An 18,297-nucleotide genomic window follows, 5' to 3' on the forward strand; every position below is an offset into this window, starting at 1 on the left:
GAAAAGAGGCTTCCGAATAGAAAAGAGAAGGAGAGAGAGACGAGGAAGAGAAAAGGCCGACACAAATGGGGGAGTGGGGGTGAAAGTGAAATGAGTAAATGGACACAGACACAGAAAGACAGACAGAGAGAGGTGAGAAAATGAAGGAGAAGAATACAGATGGAGCTCTTGGGAGGACATTGAGGAGCGATGCAATGCAGTGCAACTAGAACTACAGTAGCTCTGTTCTGTTATAATGCAACATAATCACAATGACACAACACAAGTGACTGATTTCGAACCCTCTTCATAGACAATTACGAATAATTTCAATGTGTTTCACATAAGCATTTTTCTAAGCTAATGATAGATAGTTCACATTTGTAAAATACTGGAGTATTTTTACAAGAAAATACTATTTCAGCCTTCCCAGTTTAAAAACAAACAAACAAACAATGTGTTACTTGCTGTTTCTTTATAATGGTGAAATTTTACTAGCAATTTCTGAGTGAAAATTGTATATGGCAATTTTTTTTTGTGTACTTTAAAAAAGCTTATTTCCACCACAGGAATTAAATAAATAAATAAGTAAATACAAAAGGTAATTAAATATTTTTTTTTTCTTGCAATTGCAAGTTTATATCTAATAATTCTGGAATCGAATCTAATAAGTCGCAGTTTTTTTGAAGCTTTAAATAAAACAAAAATTATAATTTTACAATAAAATATTATTATTAAGTATAATAATTATAAGTATGGAAGTTTATTTCTGCTATGCAAAATATTAAAAAAGTAATTGCAACTTTTTATTTCACAATTAAGACTTGTTCTCTTGCAATTGTGAGTTTAAATATAACAATTCAAACATTTCCTCTCAGAATTGCACATTTCGATCAAATTGTAACACACTGTTTCAACTTAAAAACTTACGTTTAGCAGCTGCCTTAAAATTTTAAGTTAAATCACCTTATTTCAACTCATAAGTTAAATCAACTTAAAAGTCATTTTAATGTAGTGAGTTGAAATAACTTGTACTTTTAAGTTGATTTAACTTAAAATTTTAAGGCAGCTGCTGAAGTTTTTAAGTGCATAATTTAATAATTTAAGTGCAAAAATTAAAAGATTTTTTTTTTTTTTTTTTTTTTTTTTTACAGTGCATAAAAAAATAAATAAATTCAGAATTGCAAGAAAAAAGTAAGAATTGTGAGACAAAAAATTGCAAAAAGTATGGAAGCTTATTTCTGCCATGGAATAAAAGATGAAAAATAAATTAAAAAGGTAATTGCAACTTTTCATCTCACAATTTAGACTTTTATTTCTCGCAGAGAAATAACTCACAATTTGGATTTCTTAGAATTGCGAGTTTATATCTCACATTTGTGAATTATAAACTTTCAAATGGACTGTCAACATCTTGCATCTTACATTCTGACTTTTTCCACAGAACTGGAAGTTAATTTTTCGCTATTCTGAGTTTACATCTAGCAATACTAAATAAAGGCAGAGTTGTAATACAAAAAGTACCAATTACCAGTGGTGGAAATAAGCTTCCATAAATAAGCATAGAAACCCTAGTAAAAAAGTAATATATTTAAAATGCATTTTATACTAAGTATAGTTCAAGTCTATTAACATATTTACTGACATATCACTTGAGACTTATTGATATAAAAACTATTTTTAAAAAGTTGTGTGGAGTACTACTTGTGCACAATGCACATTTCTTAATATTAAGCCTAAAATATGTTTTAATGCCACTATTGATGAGGATTGTGTAATCTTTAAGTAATATCAGTCTTTAAATGCAAATTATTTGAAGTGTACCTACAGTATACTTGCAATAGTTCCACTTTAGCACAATCAAATATACTATAGTATATCTTTAGGTGAACTTCAACACTACATCCTCACAATTAAAGTGCATTAAGTATAAAATTAGTTGTTCCAATTTAGCAGACTTTAATTATATCAGTTCAGCATACTAAAAGTACAAATGCAGAGCATTTTTATTAAGTACATAATATGTAAATGTATTTGTAGTATACTTGAAATAAATGTATTTTAAATACATTTTAGTATATTTATTTTTCACTAGGGAACAGCACACACAAAATAGCCTGTTTTAAATCGGAGTGGCCTGTTTTATTCATAACACCTTGATGCATTTTCCACAGTGCATTCTGGGATTGTCACCTTTGAATTTGCCTATGCCGCCTACAATGCTGTCTAGGTAGGGAGTTCGCTAGGTTGGAACAGAGCTAGTTTTTCAGCGGGGCAGTAGTAGGTGCTCTGGAGGAGAAGGGAGCGTGTGATAATCGTGCTCAATTACATTCTGATTGACACTGACAGAATCTGGGCACTGACATACAGGACACAGATGAAAGCCATTATCAGCTGCTAAAACAAGCTGTCACTCCTCAGAGGATGTTTACTGTACTAAATAGTGTGCATATGCTCTCTACCTCTCTCCTCTGGTCAGTCACACCTCATGTCAGCAAGCACACTGACAGCTGCGGACAAATGCTGCTCAAAAAGGCATCTAATGTAGGCAGGGACAGTAACCACCAGGATTACTGTTTTAAATTCATTATGGATGCAAAATAAAGACTTTTCAGTTCAGTCAGTACACTGTTTTATATCTAAACATATAAGCATGGACATTTTTTCATAATAATGTGCATTATTATATTTTGATGCCTGCAGGCAAATTCTAGATTGGATCTTCAGTGTGAATACTCAGACTAAACAATATAAGTTTGTACAGTACTACGGCCATGATTTTTATTGGTTATCATAGCATAACAGTAATCAGTATTTCTCCAAATGTCTATATTTCTGTATTGGTGCATCTTTGATCTGTCGGATTATAATAACAATGTAATAATTATAATACAATAACCAATCATTTAATAACTGAATGTCATACTGGCAGACTTTTACACTTATAATAGTGGTTAAAATAAAATAAAATAAAATAATCTTCTGTTTTTCATGTATTTCTACAGTGGTGCATCTTTTAACATCTATTAACATTGGCCAAACTAAACTAAACTAAAATAATACAATAAAATAAAATAAAAGAATCTTCTTTTTCTCATTTTCATATTTCTGTATTTCTACAGTGGTGCCTTAAGTGTTTTTTCTCATATATAGTACATTTAATGACTGACTAAGAATGTCAGAACCAGAAACTTTTATATTTATAATATTACCTAAAATAATAATAATAATAACAATAATGCATATTGTATCACTTAAAATTTTACTTTGAGTGCATTTGTAATAAAATCAGTGTAGTGTTTTTTTTTTTTTAATATTAAGCATAAACAGGTGGTTTTGTATTGTAGAACTGGCTGGTGAAATTCACATTCATTTATATTAGTGATTGCATTATCCTTCTTAAATATTCCCACAGATCTTGGCCACAGTCTGTCAGCTAAACGAAGGTTAATATGCCTTCTGTTTGGTTGCATTTGAAGAACGTGTGGAGGCACAATCGTCTATTCTCCTCCACTGATATGCTTGAGTGAGTATGGGATGGATTCAGCCACCAGAAACAAGCAAAACTCAAACCACACACACACACACACACACACACACAGGAACACACAGCAAAGCTCCTCTCACTTTGCATTGGTGCCTCAACTGAGAGAGAGCGAGAGAGAGAGAGAGAGAGAGTGAGAGAGAGGGGTGGAGGGCGGAGGTTTGTTTGCTAAAATCAGCAGGGGATCAGCACAGTGAAAAATGTCAGGTCAAATTGTTCTTGACAGTGTTAATATCTGCACCTCACAGCAATAATTACATGTAAATAAATAGCGAAATAGTGCTCAGCTGGAGCCTAAGAGGAAGAAACTGCTTGTGTGAGATAGCCAGCTGAGACTCCAACCGCTTACACAGGCTCATTTTACAGAAAGTGAATGAACGAGACAGAAAAACAGAGAAACTCAGCTCATTTTGTGGTTTGCTAAGACAAGGATCACTATTATTATTGCTTATATTCAGAGTTAGTGATCTGAACAAACCCCAAAATACCCCAATATTTGTGACCCTGGACCACAAAACCAGTCATAAGGATTTTTTTAAATTGAGATATATACATTGTCTGAAAGCTGAATGAATAAGCTTTCAATTAATTTATGGATTTATTAGGATAGGGCAATATTTGGTCAAGATACAGCTATTTGAAAATCTGGAATCTGAGGGTGCAGCAAAAAAAAAAAAAAAAAAAAAAAATCTCAATATTGACAAAATCGCCTTTAAAGCTGAATGAAGTTCTTAGCAATGCATATCACTAATCAAAAATTAACTTTTGATATATTTACGCTAAGAAATTTACAAAATATCTTCATGGAACATGATCTTTACTTAATATCCTAATGATTTTTGGCATAATAGAAAAATCTATAATTTTCACCCCCTCAGTCAACAATGTATTGCATTTCATTTTAAAACTACAGATCTTTGATCACAAAACTAAGCATTTAAATATCTTACTAACATGTATTATTGCAAGACATAGAGACAACTGATATTTATATCATTTTATGTAAGTAGTCTGTCATACTGTTAGAAAGATCTCATTGATTTACATTACAAGATATCAGAACTTCAGCATTTGCACCTATTTGCATATTTTGCAATTTGATCCATATTCTCGCTCTATATGCATCAAATATGACACTCAGCATAAAACACATATGCATTTTTTAAAATATTTTGTCTAAAAGTTCAATAAATTGTTCAGTTTGAAAAAAAAATTTTTGGCCCTGGATCACAAAATCAGTCATAAGGGTCAATTTTTTGAAACTGAGATTTATACATCATCTGAAAGCTGACTAAATAAGCTTCCACTGATGTATGGTTTGTTAGGACAATATTTGGCTGAGATACATTTGAAAATCTGGAATCTGAGGGTTCAAAAAAATCTAAATATTGAGAAAATCGACTTTCAAGTTGTCCAGATGAGGTTGTTAGCAATGCATATTACTAATCAGAAATTACGGTGGGAAATTTGATCTTTACTTAATATCCTAATGATACCCATACAGTGTATTTTTGGCTATTGCTACAAAAATACCCTTGCTACTTACAACTGGTTTTGTGGTCCAGAGTCACATTTTCCAGACTATTATTTCATGTATCAGGCTGTTTGTGCTACATGCATGAATTATACTTCTTCCCAGATCACTTTTCTCAACCACACTGGCAACTTTTATCTGGCGGATGATAAAACGTGTGAAAAATAACTAACATTGAGTGAGTGAAACCAGAAGATGAGACAGAGAAGACAGCTGTCCCATGATGCTGCATTTACACTGGCTCAGCCAGAGTGGGTTGGTCTGAAGACAACCCGAGACATCAGACAGCAGGTTGCTGGTGTTCGGCTGTAGATGTGTGTTATTGGGGGCTTGAGTTGGGTAAAGTTAGAGCAGCGCTGCTCATTGGAGTATTAATCACAACGGTGCACCTGTCAGAGTGGCATGTGGAACTAACAGGACACACATTTCACAAAGACGACATCCAAAAAGCCAACGGCAACCAAAGAGGCTTATCGATGACTGTTTGACCCCACAGTGACCTTGCAAACCCTTAACCTGTGAACTCATGATTATGAGGGACTAGGTTACCTGGAAAAATGCCTTCACCTGCTAATAGGTGTTAAAAATCTACTTTTACGACAGCGACAATAAATTGTAGCGGCAACAGTCAAAAAGAAACTGAAAATGCCTCTGAACCCAATACGCCTAAGCATGAGTTTTCCTAAATAATGTTTTAACGTGAAGCTACAAAAATATTCAAAACATCATCCAACAAAGACACTTGATTTGACACTTTATCTAATGCAATGACATTTAAAAGCCTAAGCATGATTTATTTTACTTTTAAAATGTCGAAATATCATTGCATTAAATACCAGTTTCTTTGTTATTGTCATTTTTCTTCATCATTTTTGCACAATGTCTTTGAATCAGCTGTTTTGGTGATTTTTAGTGGATGTGAAGTTGATATTTGCTCTAATGTAACCAAACTTTTTATAAATAATATTTTGTTTGCAGCTACATTTGGACACTTAAGACACACTAAAATGTCTCGCATTAATATTGAAGTATGTTGCAGGATCTTTTCTCATTATTGTTGCTTTTCTTAATCATTTTTGCACAATGTCTTTAAAAAGCTGTGATTTTACTGGATGTAATTCATGTTTTTTCAATGCATTGCATTCTTTGCATTAGATAAAAGGCTAAGCATGATTTTGCATTTAATACACCAAAGCATGATTTTTCATAAATATATTCTTTTAAATTTGACCCTGGACTTAAGTAGCATGGGTATATTTGTAGCAATAGCCAAAAATACATTGTTTGGGTTAAAATTATCGCTTTTTCTTTTATGCCAAAAATCATTAGGATATTAGATCATGTTCCACAAAGATATTTTGTAAATTTTCTACCATAAACATATCAAAACTTAATTTTTAATTAGCAGTATGCATTGGTAAGAACTTAATTTGGACAACTTTAAAGGTGATTTTCTCAATATTTTGATTTTTTTGCACCCTCAGATTCCAGAATTTCAAATAATCTCAAACAAAAACGGTCCTATCCTTGGATTATTAATCCTAAAATTATTTATTCAGATTTCAGATGATGTATAAATCTCATTTTCAAAAAATTGACCTTTATGACTGGTTTTGTGGTCCAGGGTCACAAATAATGTTTTACTTATTTTCGGTGGATGAAATCAGGTGTAGTTCATCATTAACTATCAAACAAGCAAAAATAAAAGACACTTAGTTTGATATTTTATCTAATGTAATTACATTCTGATATTCAAGTGAGACTTTAGTGTTCAAATACCTCTTTGAATCACTATATGAAAAAAAAAATGCAACTAATAAATCTGTTTTAATAGAAAAGTTCAATTACACTACATAAAATCTATCAGATTTGGCCTGCGGTAAAACAATAAATAAGTCGTCCAGCATGTTGTGGCCTCTAAGTAACTGACATACAAGATACAATCAATGTGTGTGCGCGTATATGTGGCTATACGCTCACCATTCTCCATATTATAGGCATTTCCAGTTGCGTGGGACACACGGCATATGAATTGGTCTCAGTCGTTCCCTCCTTTAAATCCCTATCTCCTAGGATTTGCTGAAATTTATATTGGCTGCCTGTGCAAGATAAATGTAAATCGCATTCCCTTATATTTGCTATTTATCAGGATGCGGCAGCTCACTTTCGGCAGGGGAAAATATCTCTCACCCGCATACAAACAGCCTTGCATTTAAATAGCATTTTTATTGTCCGCCGTAGCCTTTCATCTGAACGGCGGGAAAAGCATCTTCCTCTCCAGGGGAAGGAAAGGAGAGGGAGGGAGCAAAAGAGAGACCAGCACACAGTCGGTTGAGGAGGAAAAAAGTGCAGCGAAATAAATAAATAAACCTCTTTTTCTTTGAGATGAGAGAGGACGTCGCTATTGGACTCGACGGGTGACTGCTGGGAAGCCAAAGATGGAGGTTAAAGAACACAGACAGGCGTGGAGCATCCATGACCTGATCTCATGAGACTGACCACCTCTGAAAACACCTGACGCTCTCTGGTGTGTGTTGCATCATACAAAGTCTTCTTTTCTGAACTAGAATCTTGAATTAGATCCCAGTGCTGGACCTTTATAATCTGAAAGTTCTTTGTACTTGCAAAGGAAATGTTTGTCTGTGCAAAACCCACCGTCACAATGCTAGAGTTTTGTGAGAGGCTGCCAGGGCATTGCTATGATGTTCTGAATGGTTTCTTTCTGTTTCAACTCAAGAGTCCAACCTGAAGTCTCTAAGATATTCAAGAAGATCTAATATATTTTTTATTGTCCACCATGCAAAAAATTAATGATTAGAAACTGATTAGAAAAGTAGCGGCACACCTCTCCTCAACCAGACAATGATTTCAGCATCTTTTATGTTTACAATTTTGGGATTTCTTTTAAGTCTCTTATGCTCACAAAAGCTGCATTTATTTGATCAAAAATACAGTAGAAACTGTAAATATTATTACAATATAAAATAGCTGTTTTTCATTTGAATATATTTTTTAAATATAATTTATTCCTGTGATACAAAGCTGAATTTTCAGCATCATTACTCCAGTCTTCAGTGTCACATGATCCTTCAGAAATAATTCTAATATGTAACCCTGGACCACAAAACCAGTCATAAGTGTCCATTTTTTGAAACTGAGATTTATCAGAACATCTGAAAGCTGAATAAATAAGCTTTCCACTGATGCATGGTTTGTTTGTATATGACAATATTTGGCTGAGTTACTATTTGATAATCTGGAATCTGAGGGTGCAAAAATATTAAAATATTGAGAAAATCACCTTTAAAGTTGTTCAAATGAAGTTCTTAGCAATGCAAATACTGAAAATGGTTATGTTGCTTAACATTTTTGTGCTGCTTTTTCTTTTCAGGATTCTTTGATTAATATAAAGTTTAAAACAAGAGCATTTATTTGAAATATAAATCTTTTGTATACAAAATTTTGTATAATATGAAAGTATTTACTGTCACTTTTAATCCGTTTTATGCATCACTGCTGAATAAAAGTATTTAATAAAATCCTGACCCCAAACTTTTGAACAGTAGTGCTTGTGCCAAAGTTTAATACTTAATAAATTAATGATATGAACAAACCCCTAATGCTAAGGATGAGAATCAGTAATACTGACCCTAATCTTAATATAAGCAGTTCTAGTTCCAGCTATTTATATAATTGGAACAGAGTTATCTCATTGGAGAGCTTTTTTATATTCCTCAAAATCTTAATTGTCTAGTTCTTTAAAGAAAAACACAGTTATAGAAAACAACATACTGACCTGAATAAGCTATAGACTAATAAAACATTAACAATTTACTACATTCTTAAACATTAAGATTCCAAAAGAACATTTTAAAAAACTAAAGATTCTTTTTTCCATCATAAAGAACATTTTGCACCATGGAAAAGTTCTGTGGATGTCAAAGGTACTTTATAGAACCATCAATGTCAATAAAGAGCCTTTAATTTTTAACTGTATAAAAAAAAAGTAGTGTCCAAAAAAAAGGTTTCAGAAGATATTAGCCTTCAGTCAGGTAGGTTTGACATTGGCACAATCACTTTCCATTGTCATCAGGCCTAAGACTAATGTTATACACTCAAACCGTAAGGCTTATACCAAAACTCCAGTTTATTTTTTTTTGCCCGTGGCGATGATTTTGGCTGTCTGATGTTCTTGGCAGCTGCCAAGCAGGTCTTGTTTTTTGGAAAGCCTCTTATAGGTCTTTTCCATTACTGCCAAATATAAACAGTATCTGTTTTAATATGGCTTCTAATTATTAAGTATCAATTCCCCCTCTCGCGGCGCGAGCGCACGGGGTACGGATGAATGCGGCGCGCTCATCCGCTTTGATTCGTTCGTCGGGAGAGCGTGCCAGCTGACACGGTGCCCAGTCTGCGGCTTAATGCACAAGTTTTTAATAATGTGTGGGACTACATGAGTCTCCGCGGCTCATTGATATTCACGTGCCTAATGTCTTGTCAAAACTGCGAGGCGAGGGAGACGGCAAGAGAAGCGAGCACTTGAAATTTCGGAGGTAGGTTTCTTTCCTTTTTAGTCGACGCCAGCACAGGGTTCTTAAACGTAATTCATCCCCTTTTTTCCGAGAAGGACTAATGGAAGAGGGAGAGGGTTGAAGCTTCTCCGCGCTTATCTCTGTCTGACAGTCGCGAGCAGCGGTTGGCGAGGGCTGGTGTTAGCGCGCTATGCTGTGCGGTACGGTGCAGGCGAGCAGGCCCGGGGACAGGGATCAAAGGGAGGCTCGGGTGAGCGCCGTTTTTCTCTCTGATCCCTCCGGTGGCGAGACCCAACCCCGCTCGTGCGCTGCCTTACGCACTCATCCATCAGTCCGTCAGTGAGGAAAGCCTCATTCCACAGCACAAACACACTCCCACGGCTCACTTTCACACACACATTAACCACTTCTGCATCCTGCTCTAGATTCACAAGTGTTATATTTATCATTTAATCGCGTTCAGATTTCTCTTTGCAACTGGTAAAAGTAATACTACTTTGATGTAAACACCATGGTATAGCCTGTTCTACAATCCTGGTAATTATATGTCAAAGTATCATGATATTTCAATTCTATACTGTACCATAGTATCCCATAGTAAAAAGTAATATATTTAAAATACATTTGTTTCATAGTAAGTACTGACATATTGCTTGAGACTGATGTAAATTATAATTAAATTTCATTTGAAGCACTATTTGTGCACAATGCACATTCTTAACATTAAGCCTAAAGTGTGTTTTAAAGTCACTGTTGATGAGGATTGTATAATCTCTGTGTAATGTGAGTCTATAAATGCAAGATATTTAAAGTGTAAATAAACAGTTCCACGTTAGCACAGTGAAGTATACTTCTGCACAATTAAAGTGCATTAAGTACAAAGTTAGTTGTTATAATTTAGCACACTTTAAGTATACCAGTTTAATGTACCAGTAAAAACAATTGTATTTTTATTAAGTACAGTAATATATTACATTATTTATTCTAAATGTCCTCAGTGTACTTTCAACCAAAATGTTTTTTAATCTATTATATACATATTTACCAAAAAAGTACAGTAATATATTACATTATTTATTAAGTGTAGTTTTAATCTATTAACATATTTACCAACATATTGCTCAAAACTTAATAATATAAAAAATATAATTCAACTTTATTTGAAAGACTATTTGTACACAATGTACATTTTTAAAATATTAAGCCTAAAATGTGTTTAATGTCGCTCTTTAAATGCAAAATATTTAAAGTGTATTTAAAGTATACTTGCAATAGTTTAACTTTAGCACAATTAAATATACTTTAGTATATTTTTAGTTGGCCTTCAGCACTACTTCTGCACAATTAAAGTGCATTAAGTGCAAAATTAGTTGTTCCAATTTAGCAGACTTTAAGTATACCGGTTTAGTATAGCAAAAGTACAATTGCAGGGTATTTTTAGTAAGTGCACAAATATGTAAATGTATTTGTACTTAGCATAAAATAAACGTATTTCAAGTTAATTTTAGTGTATTTATGTTTCACTAGGGTATACATGATAAAATTACCATGGCATTCCTTTTACAGTAGGCCAGTGGATGGAATTAAATGAACAAACTAACTGAAAAAATAAAATTATATTCATTAGGAAAGCTGTCTGTGGTTCTTGCAGAGCCATGTTGTTTTCCTTTCTCTCCCAGCAGGTGTCCCTGTCAGGCAGAGCAGTGGAATCCACCTCAAACGCCTCTGCCAAGAACAAATTTCCCAGGACCACTCTTAAAACCCCATTTAGACAGTCATAATAGCCAGCATGAGCACCTTTAGTGTAGTCGAGCTGCTCTTGCTCCATCTCTGGCGCTGATATTCTCTCTATATTCCCATCTGCACAGAAACAGGAAACTTCTGCCTTCTTTTCTCTAGATAACATCAATTAGAGATTTTCTGCTTGGTTATGGGACATTGAGGGATATTAGCTATCTCAGTATGGATATTTGACGGGTCATCGGGAGAAAATATATAATTATGTAACTTATTCACAAAATAAACACAGCTTGTGTCTTCAAAAATGTCTTCTATCTAAGGGAAGGAAAGAAAAAAAGAGCGTTTTCCCCGACAGCTCCTAGAGTACACGTCCTTATCCATCACCTGCTGTGCGACAAAATGAAATAGGGCGATACGGCTCACCTCAACCCAAAAACATACCTGCAGACCAGCTGAGCAATGCCTAATAGACCCCATCTGACACCACATCACTCCTCAGCCTAAACTTATAATCAAGGACTACGACAACAACAACCGCTGGTGGATGGCTTTTCTACTGGCCTGTAATGGGAAAATGCGCTCTGTCTGGATGGGTTACACCAACACCTGTGCTGAGATCAGCAGGAGTCCATTACCGCCCGCCACTCGGCCACCACAACCCATTTACAGACACATTTTGGTCAATCTTTACCAGCGACCAGTAGCCCATCAAAAGCAGACGTTTGGAGAAATAGGTCTTTCGTCCGAACACATGCGCCTATCTCCTCTAGACAGGTGTTGTCTGCGAATTTCCAATATAAAGGAGTTATCTTTGATCTAAAAAATAAGAAACGCAGTTTTTGCCCGTGTCACAGGAGGCAGGGTGACATCTGATGTTTTGGAAAGATGTTTCTTTGCACTGAACAGCCTTCTTTTACTAAACAACTACTGGCATACAACTTCAAGTGCCTGCTTTTAAAAAACTGGCAAAATGGTAATAGATGGCAATAAAAGTTACATTTAATATTAATATTAAATAAAAAGAATAAATAATTCTATCACATAATATAGTTTATTAGACGAGGTGTAAGCTGGGAATGAATCGGAGTTGGGGTCGGGTTAACTGATGTCTGATACGACCTCAGCAGATGCTCTTGCACCTTGTGAAACAGAGATGAGGATTTTCCGTGTGAAACCTGCTGTGGTTGAGCAGACAGTTTGAGTTGTGACTGAACTCTGTCTCTCCTGTCAGAAAATGCATTTATCTCCTCACAATGACTCTCCCATATGGACAAAAGAAACATGGAAAGATAGAGGTACTATTTTGAAAAATTATGAAAATAAAAATGCAGTTCTCTTCTGTCAAAGGCCTTGATAAGCATGTACAAATGTTGAAAAATATTATAATATATACTACCAGTCAAATTTTTTAATTTTTGACACATTCTTAATTATAATCTGATATTCTGTCGGTTATTGTGATCAACACTATTCCCAATATTAAAAATCCCAAATATAAAAAAATAAAAACATAGATTTTTTTGTGTGGGTAATAATAATAATAATAATAGTAAATATGGTTATTGATTAATAATATACATTATTATTTTAATAATTATTTATTATTATTATTATTATTTATTTATTTTATAATACTCATAATCTGACATTCTAGCAGCTATTGTGATCAAAACAACTATTACCAATATTAAAAATCCCAAATCTAAAAAAAATAAAAGCACAGATTTTTTTGTGTGTGGGTAATAATAATAATAATAAATATGGTTATTGATTAATTTATTAATTTATTGATTAAATTGTTTATTTATTTATTTTATTTTAATTTTACATTTTACACTATTCCTAATATATATATATATATATAAACAAACACATTTTGTGTGGCTAGTAATAATAATAATAATAATAATAATAATAATAATAATAATAATAATAATGATGAATATTGTTATTGATTAATTATATAAATTTTAGATATTTGATAAGATATTTATCATTATTATTATTTTATTGTTTTTATTAAAATTATTGATTAATTATATAATACAATTATTGTTAATTATATAATAAAACTATTATAACATAAAAATATAATAATAATAATAATAATAATAATATAAAATACTACATTATGGTATATTATTATAGCTCTTGTAGCTAAAAGATAACACAAACAGGTGCAATCTGGCATGCTTTTTAAACAGTATTGAAATGTATTTTGCATTCTTGTCTTTCACTATCAACTCAAACCCAAACATATATATATATATATCTTTTTTTATATATATATTAAATATATAAAAATATTATCACTTTTGTAAAGAAATCCATATGTAGCCCCAATTTATATTAATCTACAAAAGTATCAAACTATTAAAACAAGCATTTATACTAAACTGAGTGGCAATATACAGAAATACAGTGTTTAAAAAATCAAAACGTAGCATTTATCTGCCCAATTTAAAGCCTGCAGACCCGATCCACAGCATTAGACAAAAAAAAAACATTTATTATTTATTAGGAGAAAGTGTTTAAGCAAGAGGCAGCGCCTCCATCTCCACTGTTAAACGCTCCCATTAATAGAAAAAAGACCTCCATGTCTGCTGGTATTTACGGAGGTTTGGAGCGAAGGCATTAGTGCTCAAAGCCCCTGTGCCACGATTAACAATCTCTCTCACTGTAAGACGCCCATGTTATCCTTCCGACGTTGTAGTTACGAGGGGAAAAGCTCTTTTTTGTCACCAAATCCTTAATTCTTTCTTCTCTAGAAAAAAAAGAGGGTAATACCGAGAATGTTTCTCAATCTGCTTTGAGAGAGCAGGGGAGAGAAAAGGAAACCCCCAATAAAACATGTGTGAACGAAAGGGTAATTGTGGACAAATGCAGCATTGAAATTCATTTTCAACTCTTTACACACCATTTCAATCTTATTTTATGCTTGTTAGCCACATCTTGTTGGTGAGGGTCGGCAAGACTGCCCAGTATTGATGGATAATTGTGTATAATTCACTCCTTACATGCGATTTGCATCAATACGCATTATTTTTTAATGCTGGGTATTTAACACAGAACCGTTTCTGGAGAAAGTCACCCTAAATGCTCATTAACGGAGACCGAAGAGGATAACTGGGAATTTTTTTTGCAAAAACACAACCACAGCAACACAAATCCAGAAACAAGAAATCCACATAATAAGAAATGAGTGCAAAACAAAGCAACTCCTACTTACTCACAAAGAAATATTATGCAATGCTTTACTCTAACATCAATGACCAAAGCAACATAAATTTCACTTTTCTCACTGATTATCTGCTTTTATTCTGAAATATGTCACATTAAAGTAAAGTGATGGTTTGGGAATCATTCTAATGTTTTCAGACTAGGAAAAACTAAGCAAACACTTTCATCCCTCCATATTAGTGCAAAAATGATCTGTTTCCACACAAGCAGCGGATGCAAGCTTAACTCGGCGGCGTTCTTGATCTCTGAACCATGCTGCCGTTCATTCAGCATGCCTTTCATCGTTCTGACATTGGAAAAAAGGCCTCTGCACTAACCTGTGGCGAGAGGCCGTTGCTCACGGGATTCATGTGGTTGCTTGAAGCTGATGGGCTCATAAAAGTTTCTGAATAGCTGGAGAAGGTGTGGCGGTTGGATGAGAGGCCGTAGGCGGAGCTACTGTCAGCCGAGAGCCCGCCCTGGTGCATGGAGGAAGGCGGCAGAGGCTGCGGCCGGTGCAACGTACTCGTGCCATCTGAAACACATGAGACTATTTTATTTCTGTGATGTAAAGTTGAATTTTCAGCAGTCTTCACTGTCACATGATCCTTCGAAAATCATTCAAATATCCTAACATTTGTTACTGTATGAACAGTTGTGCTGCATTGCATTTTTGTTGAAAGAATGATACATTTTCTTTTCAGGATTCTTTTATAAACACAATTTTTAAAAGAACAGCATTTATTAGAAGTAGAAATCTTTTAGACCATTATAAATGTCTTTACTGTCATTTTTGATCTATGCATACTTGGAAACAAACAAACAAACAACCTTTTCAATGTTAGTGTGTATCTATAGAAGTTTATGTATTATTATTGTACACTACCTTGAGACAGAGTGGTGCTGGGATACGTCGACTCTGGAAGCTGATAGGTGGGTAAGGTCGGCATGCCTGTTGGTGGAAACCCTCCGGGCAACAAGTGGTTGAATGCTGCCAGCTGATTTGCTCCTGCTTGTTTGCGCCACCTTGCTCTTCGGTTGCTAAACCAGACCTAATAAAAAACAAAAATGCATTTTTTTTTTTAAATACCCATTGCTGCAGTCGATAGCAATCAGTAGTCTTCCAGACAGGTTCATGGGCATGTGTGTGGCGGAGAGTGCGTCCTCATGGGAAACTGCCTCTTAGCACATGCTGAGGTCCCTGTTGTTCTAGTTAAGTGGCTAAAGCTGTGATCTGTATAAACAGGCCGCTCTGAGCTGCCATCAGAGACGAGAGGTCGTAAACAGGTCAGAGGTAGCCCACACATCTCACCACAGACATCTTGAGTATGTTTATCTACCTGTCGGACACTTTAAAGAGAGTCCAGAGGACTTTTACTGCAGTGGTGTTGTCTGAAACACACACACACAGACATCTGTCACATCTTTAACATAATGCTTAATAGCTAGCTATAATACTTGAATAAACTGTTTGGCTTTAGTAAATTAATGCATAGCTGTTGTTTTGAGTTTAAAATGCACTTTATGGACAAAAACTGTGTGCGGGTCACTTTGACCCACATATAAACTACTTCAAATTAAACTATTTGATTGTACTTGAAAATTTGACTTTTTTTCATTTAGGGTCATGAATGTGTATGGGAAGTTCTGACATATATGTGTTTTGGAAAGGCTGTACAAATTTTGAGCACACCACTGGTTTCCATGCAATTCACCAAAAATCAACATGATAAATGATGCAAAAACAGAAAAACTATATTACACTGTATATGCATTATATCCAAATTTATTCACACGCATACTCATTTAAACCTGTATATAATTCTATATGGCAAATCTCAGATGCCTGTTTTTGCAGAAAATAATTATATTACCATCCAGCTCTTTATATAAAGTTTGATTTATAAGCATTTCCAACTTTACCTGCCAACGTACGGTATACTTGCATATAGTTAAATATACTATTTGTGACCATGGACCACAAAATCAGTCATAAGGGTCAATTTTTTAAAAATGGAGATTTATTCATCAAGCTGAATAAATAAGCTTTCATTGATAATATTTGGCTGAGATGCAATTTGAAAATAGGGAATCTGAGGGTGCAAAAAAAATCTAAATATTGGCAAAAAAGTTGTCCAAATGAAGTTCTTAACCATGCATATTACTAATCAAAATTTAAGTTTTGATATATTTACAGAAGGAAATTTACAAAATATCTCAACGGAACATGATCTTTACTTAAAATCCTAATGATTTTTGGCATAAAAGAAAAATCAGTCATTTTGATTTTCAATGTATTGTTGACTATTGCCAGAAAGTACCCATGCTACTTATGGTTTTGTGGTCCAGGGTCACAAATATGAAGTATATATTTTAGAATTTAGGGTCAATATAACATCTTACACAACTGGAGAAACTATTTTATTAAAACAGCAGGATTAAAAGTAAAGCGTGTCGTTTTTCTACCACTAGAGGCATTAAAATGGCAAAAAAGCATTTGTTTCTTAAAGGCAAAATGTGTTAAAATAGTTTTTTTTTTTTGTTTACGTCTGACCAAAATAACGTCCATTCAAACCAGACTGACTTCAGACAGTCGTCTCAAGATGAGGACAATTTGCACATTTTAAAGGGAAGCCTCTCCTCCATCAAAACATGAATATAATTAGCGTCTCTGAAAGCAGCCCGCTCTATTTCACAGGAACAAGACCGGAGCCCTGCGTATGTGAAAGGTTGGAGGACATTGATCTATGCCATGCACTGGCAATTCATCCGCGTTTAATACACTGTCAGGGCAGTTCATCTACCGTTGTGTTTAAAACGGGCCGGACCATTGTGCGTCCAGATGAAAGGTGGAGACAAAGGCCTCTCAATACACCAGGCTGAAAAGTGTCCACAAAGAGTGGGCGTCCCTTTTTAAACGTGCCTTTAAGAGCTCCACTTTCATGGTACGCACACAAGGACACACTCTATTCTGATGCAACGACACCGCAGACACACTCTACAAAACACACACGCACACACACACTCGCTGGCTCTTTCTTACAAAGCGTTGCTTACATTGTCCATGTGCAAAACTGTCAGGCCACTAACAGCTAGCATCTCATTCAGATGACTTCAATGGCTCGCCAATGTTTGATGCGACTAAAGATGACTCTTACCCATCTGTCAAGCGTCGGATTCGAATCTTTCTTTCTTACGCTCTCAGAAAGTGAAACCCCCACCCGACCATCATCCTCTCAAAGGGTTTAGGAGGAGACGCTTCACCCCCTCTGCCTGTCTTGAGCCTAAACCTGGTGTCGCAGATAGATAAAGGATGGTCTCGCGTCCTGAAGAAGCTAGGGAAATGTGCTGGGATTCGAACGGATCCCCTACTGGGAATCAGACAAACAGGTTATGAAGAATGGAAGAAGGTTGTGTCCTTCCCCCACCAACCCAAAAGTGTCCCACTTCACTGTGCCTCCTGACCTTTGACCTCTGAACCCACCCCTTCATCCTTTCATCCTGACGGCCTCCACCTTCTTTCTTCTGCTGCAAAATGCAGATACTTACTTATGAGACATCAGCGAGGAACGTTTTGTAGATTTTTGTAGTTTTTCATGAACTGGTCAATTTTGACGTTTGCTTCCATAATATGTCGTCTTTCAGACTAGTGGAAAGTAAACACCCATTTTTAAGTGTTTAGTATCTATTTCATCTGTAGATTTCGATCACAATACATATCTTTAATGTTTGTTCATATAATAAGTTTT

General features: G+C 34.7%; 1 protein-coding gene across 4 annotated transcripts in view; it reads right to left on the minus strand.

Moving 5' to 3' along the window:
* pax7a (paired box 7a) overlaps positions 1–18,297 on the minus strand; it is a 65,402-nt gene that overhangs the window by 15,914 nt on the left and 31,191 nt on the right. For 2 of the 4 annotated variants that reach the window (XM_051123224.1, XM_051123222.1), the window contains exons 6-7: positions 15,435–15,600; positions 14,887–15,083 (exon numbers count right to left, since the gene is read on the minus strand). In XM_051123224.1, coding sequence (XP_050979181.1) covers positions 14,887–15,083; positions 15,435–15,600 — 363 coding nt within the window. Of the gene's footprint in view, positions 1–14,886; positions 15,099–15,434; positions 15,601–18,297 lie in introns of all 4 variants that reach the window. The other 2 variants (XM_051123223.1, XM_051123221.1) reach the window with 1 other exon arrangement.

The sequence above is a fragment of the Labeo rohita genome, chromosome 11 (genome assembly GCF_022985175.1).
Source record: "Labeo rohita strain BAU-BD-2019 chromosome 11, IGBB_LRoh.1.0, whole genome shotgun sequence".
Classification (NCBI taxonomy): Eukaryota; Metazoa; Chordata; class Actinopteri; order Cypriniformes; family Cyprinidae; genus Labeo; species Labeo rohita.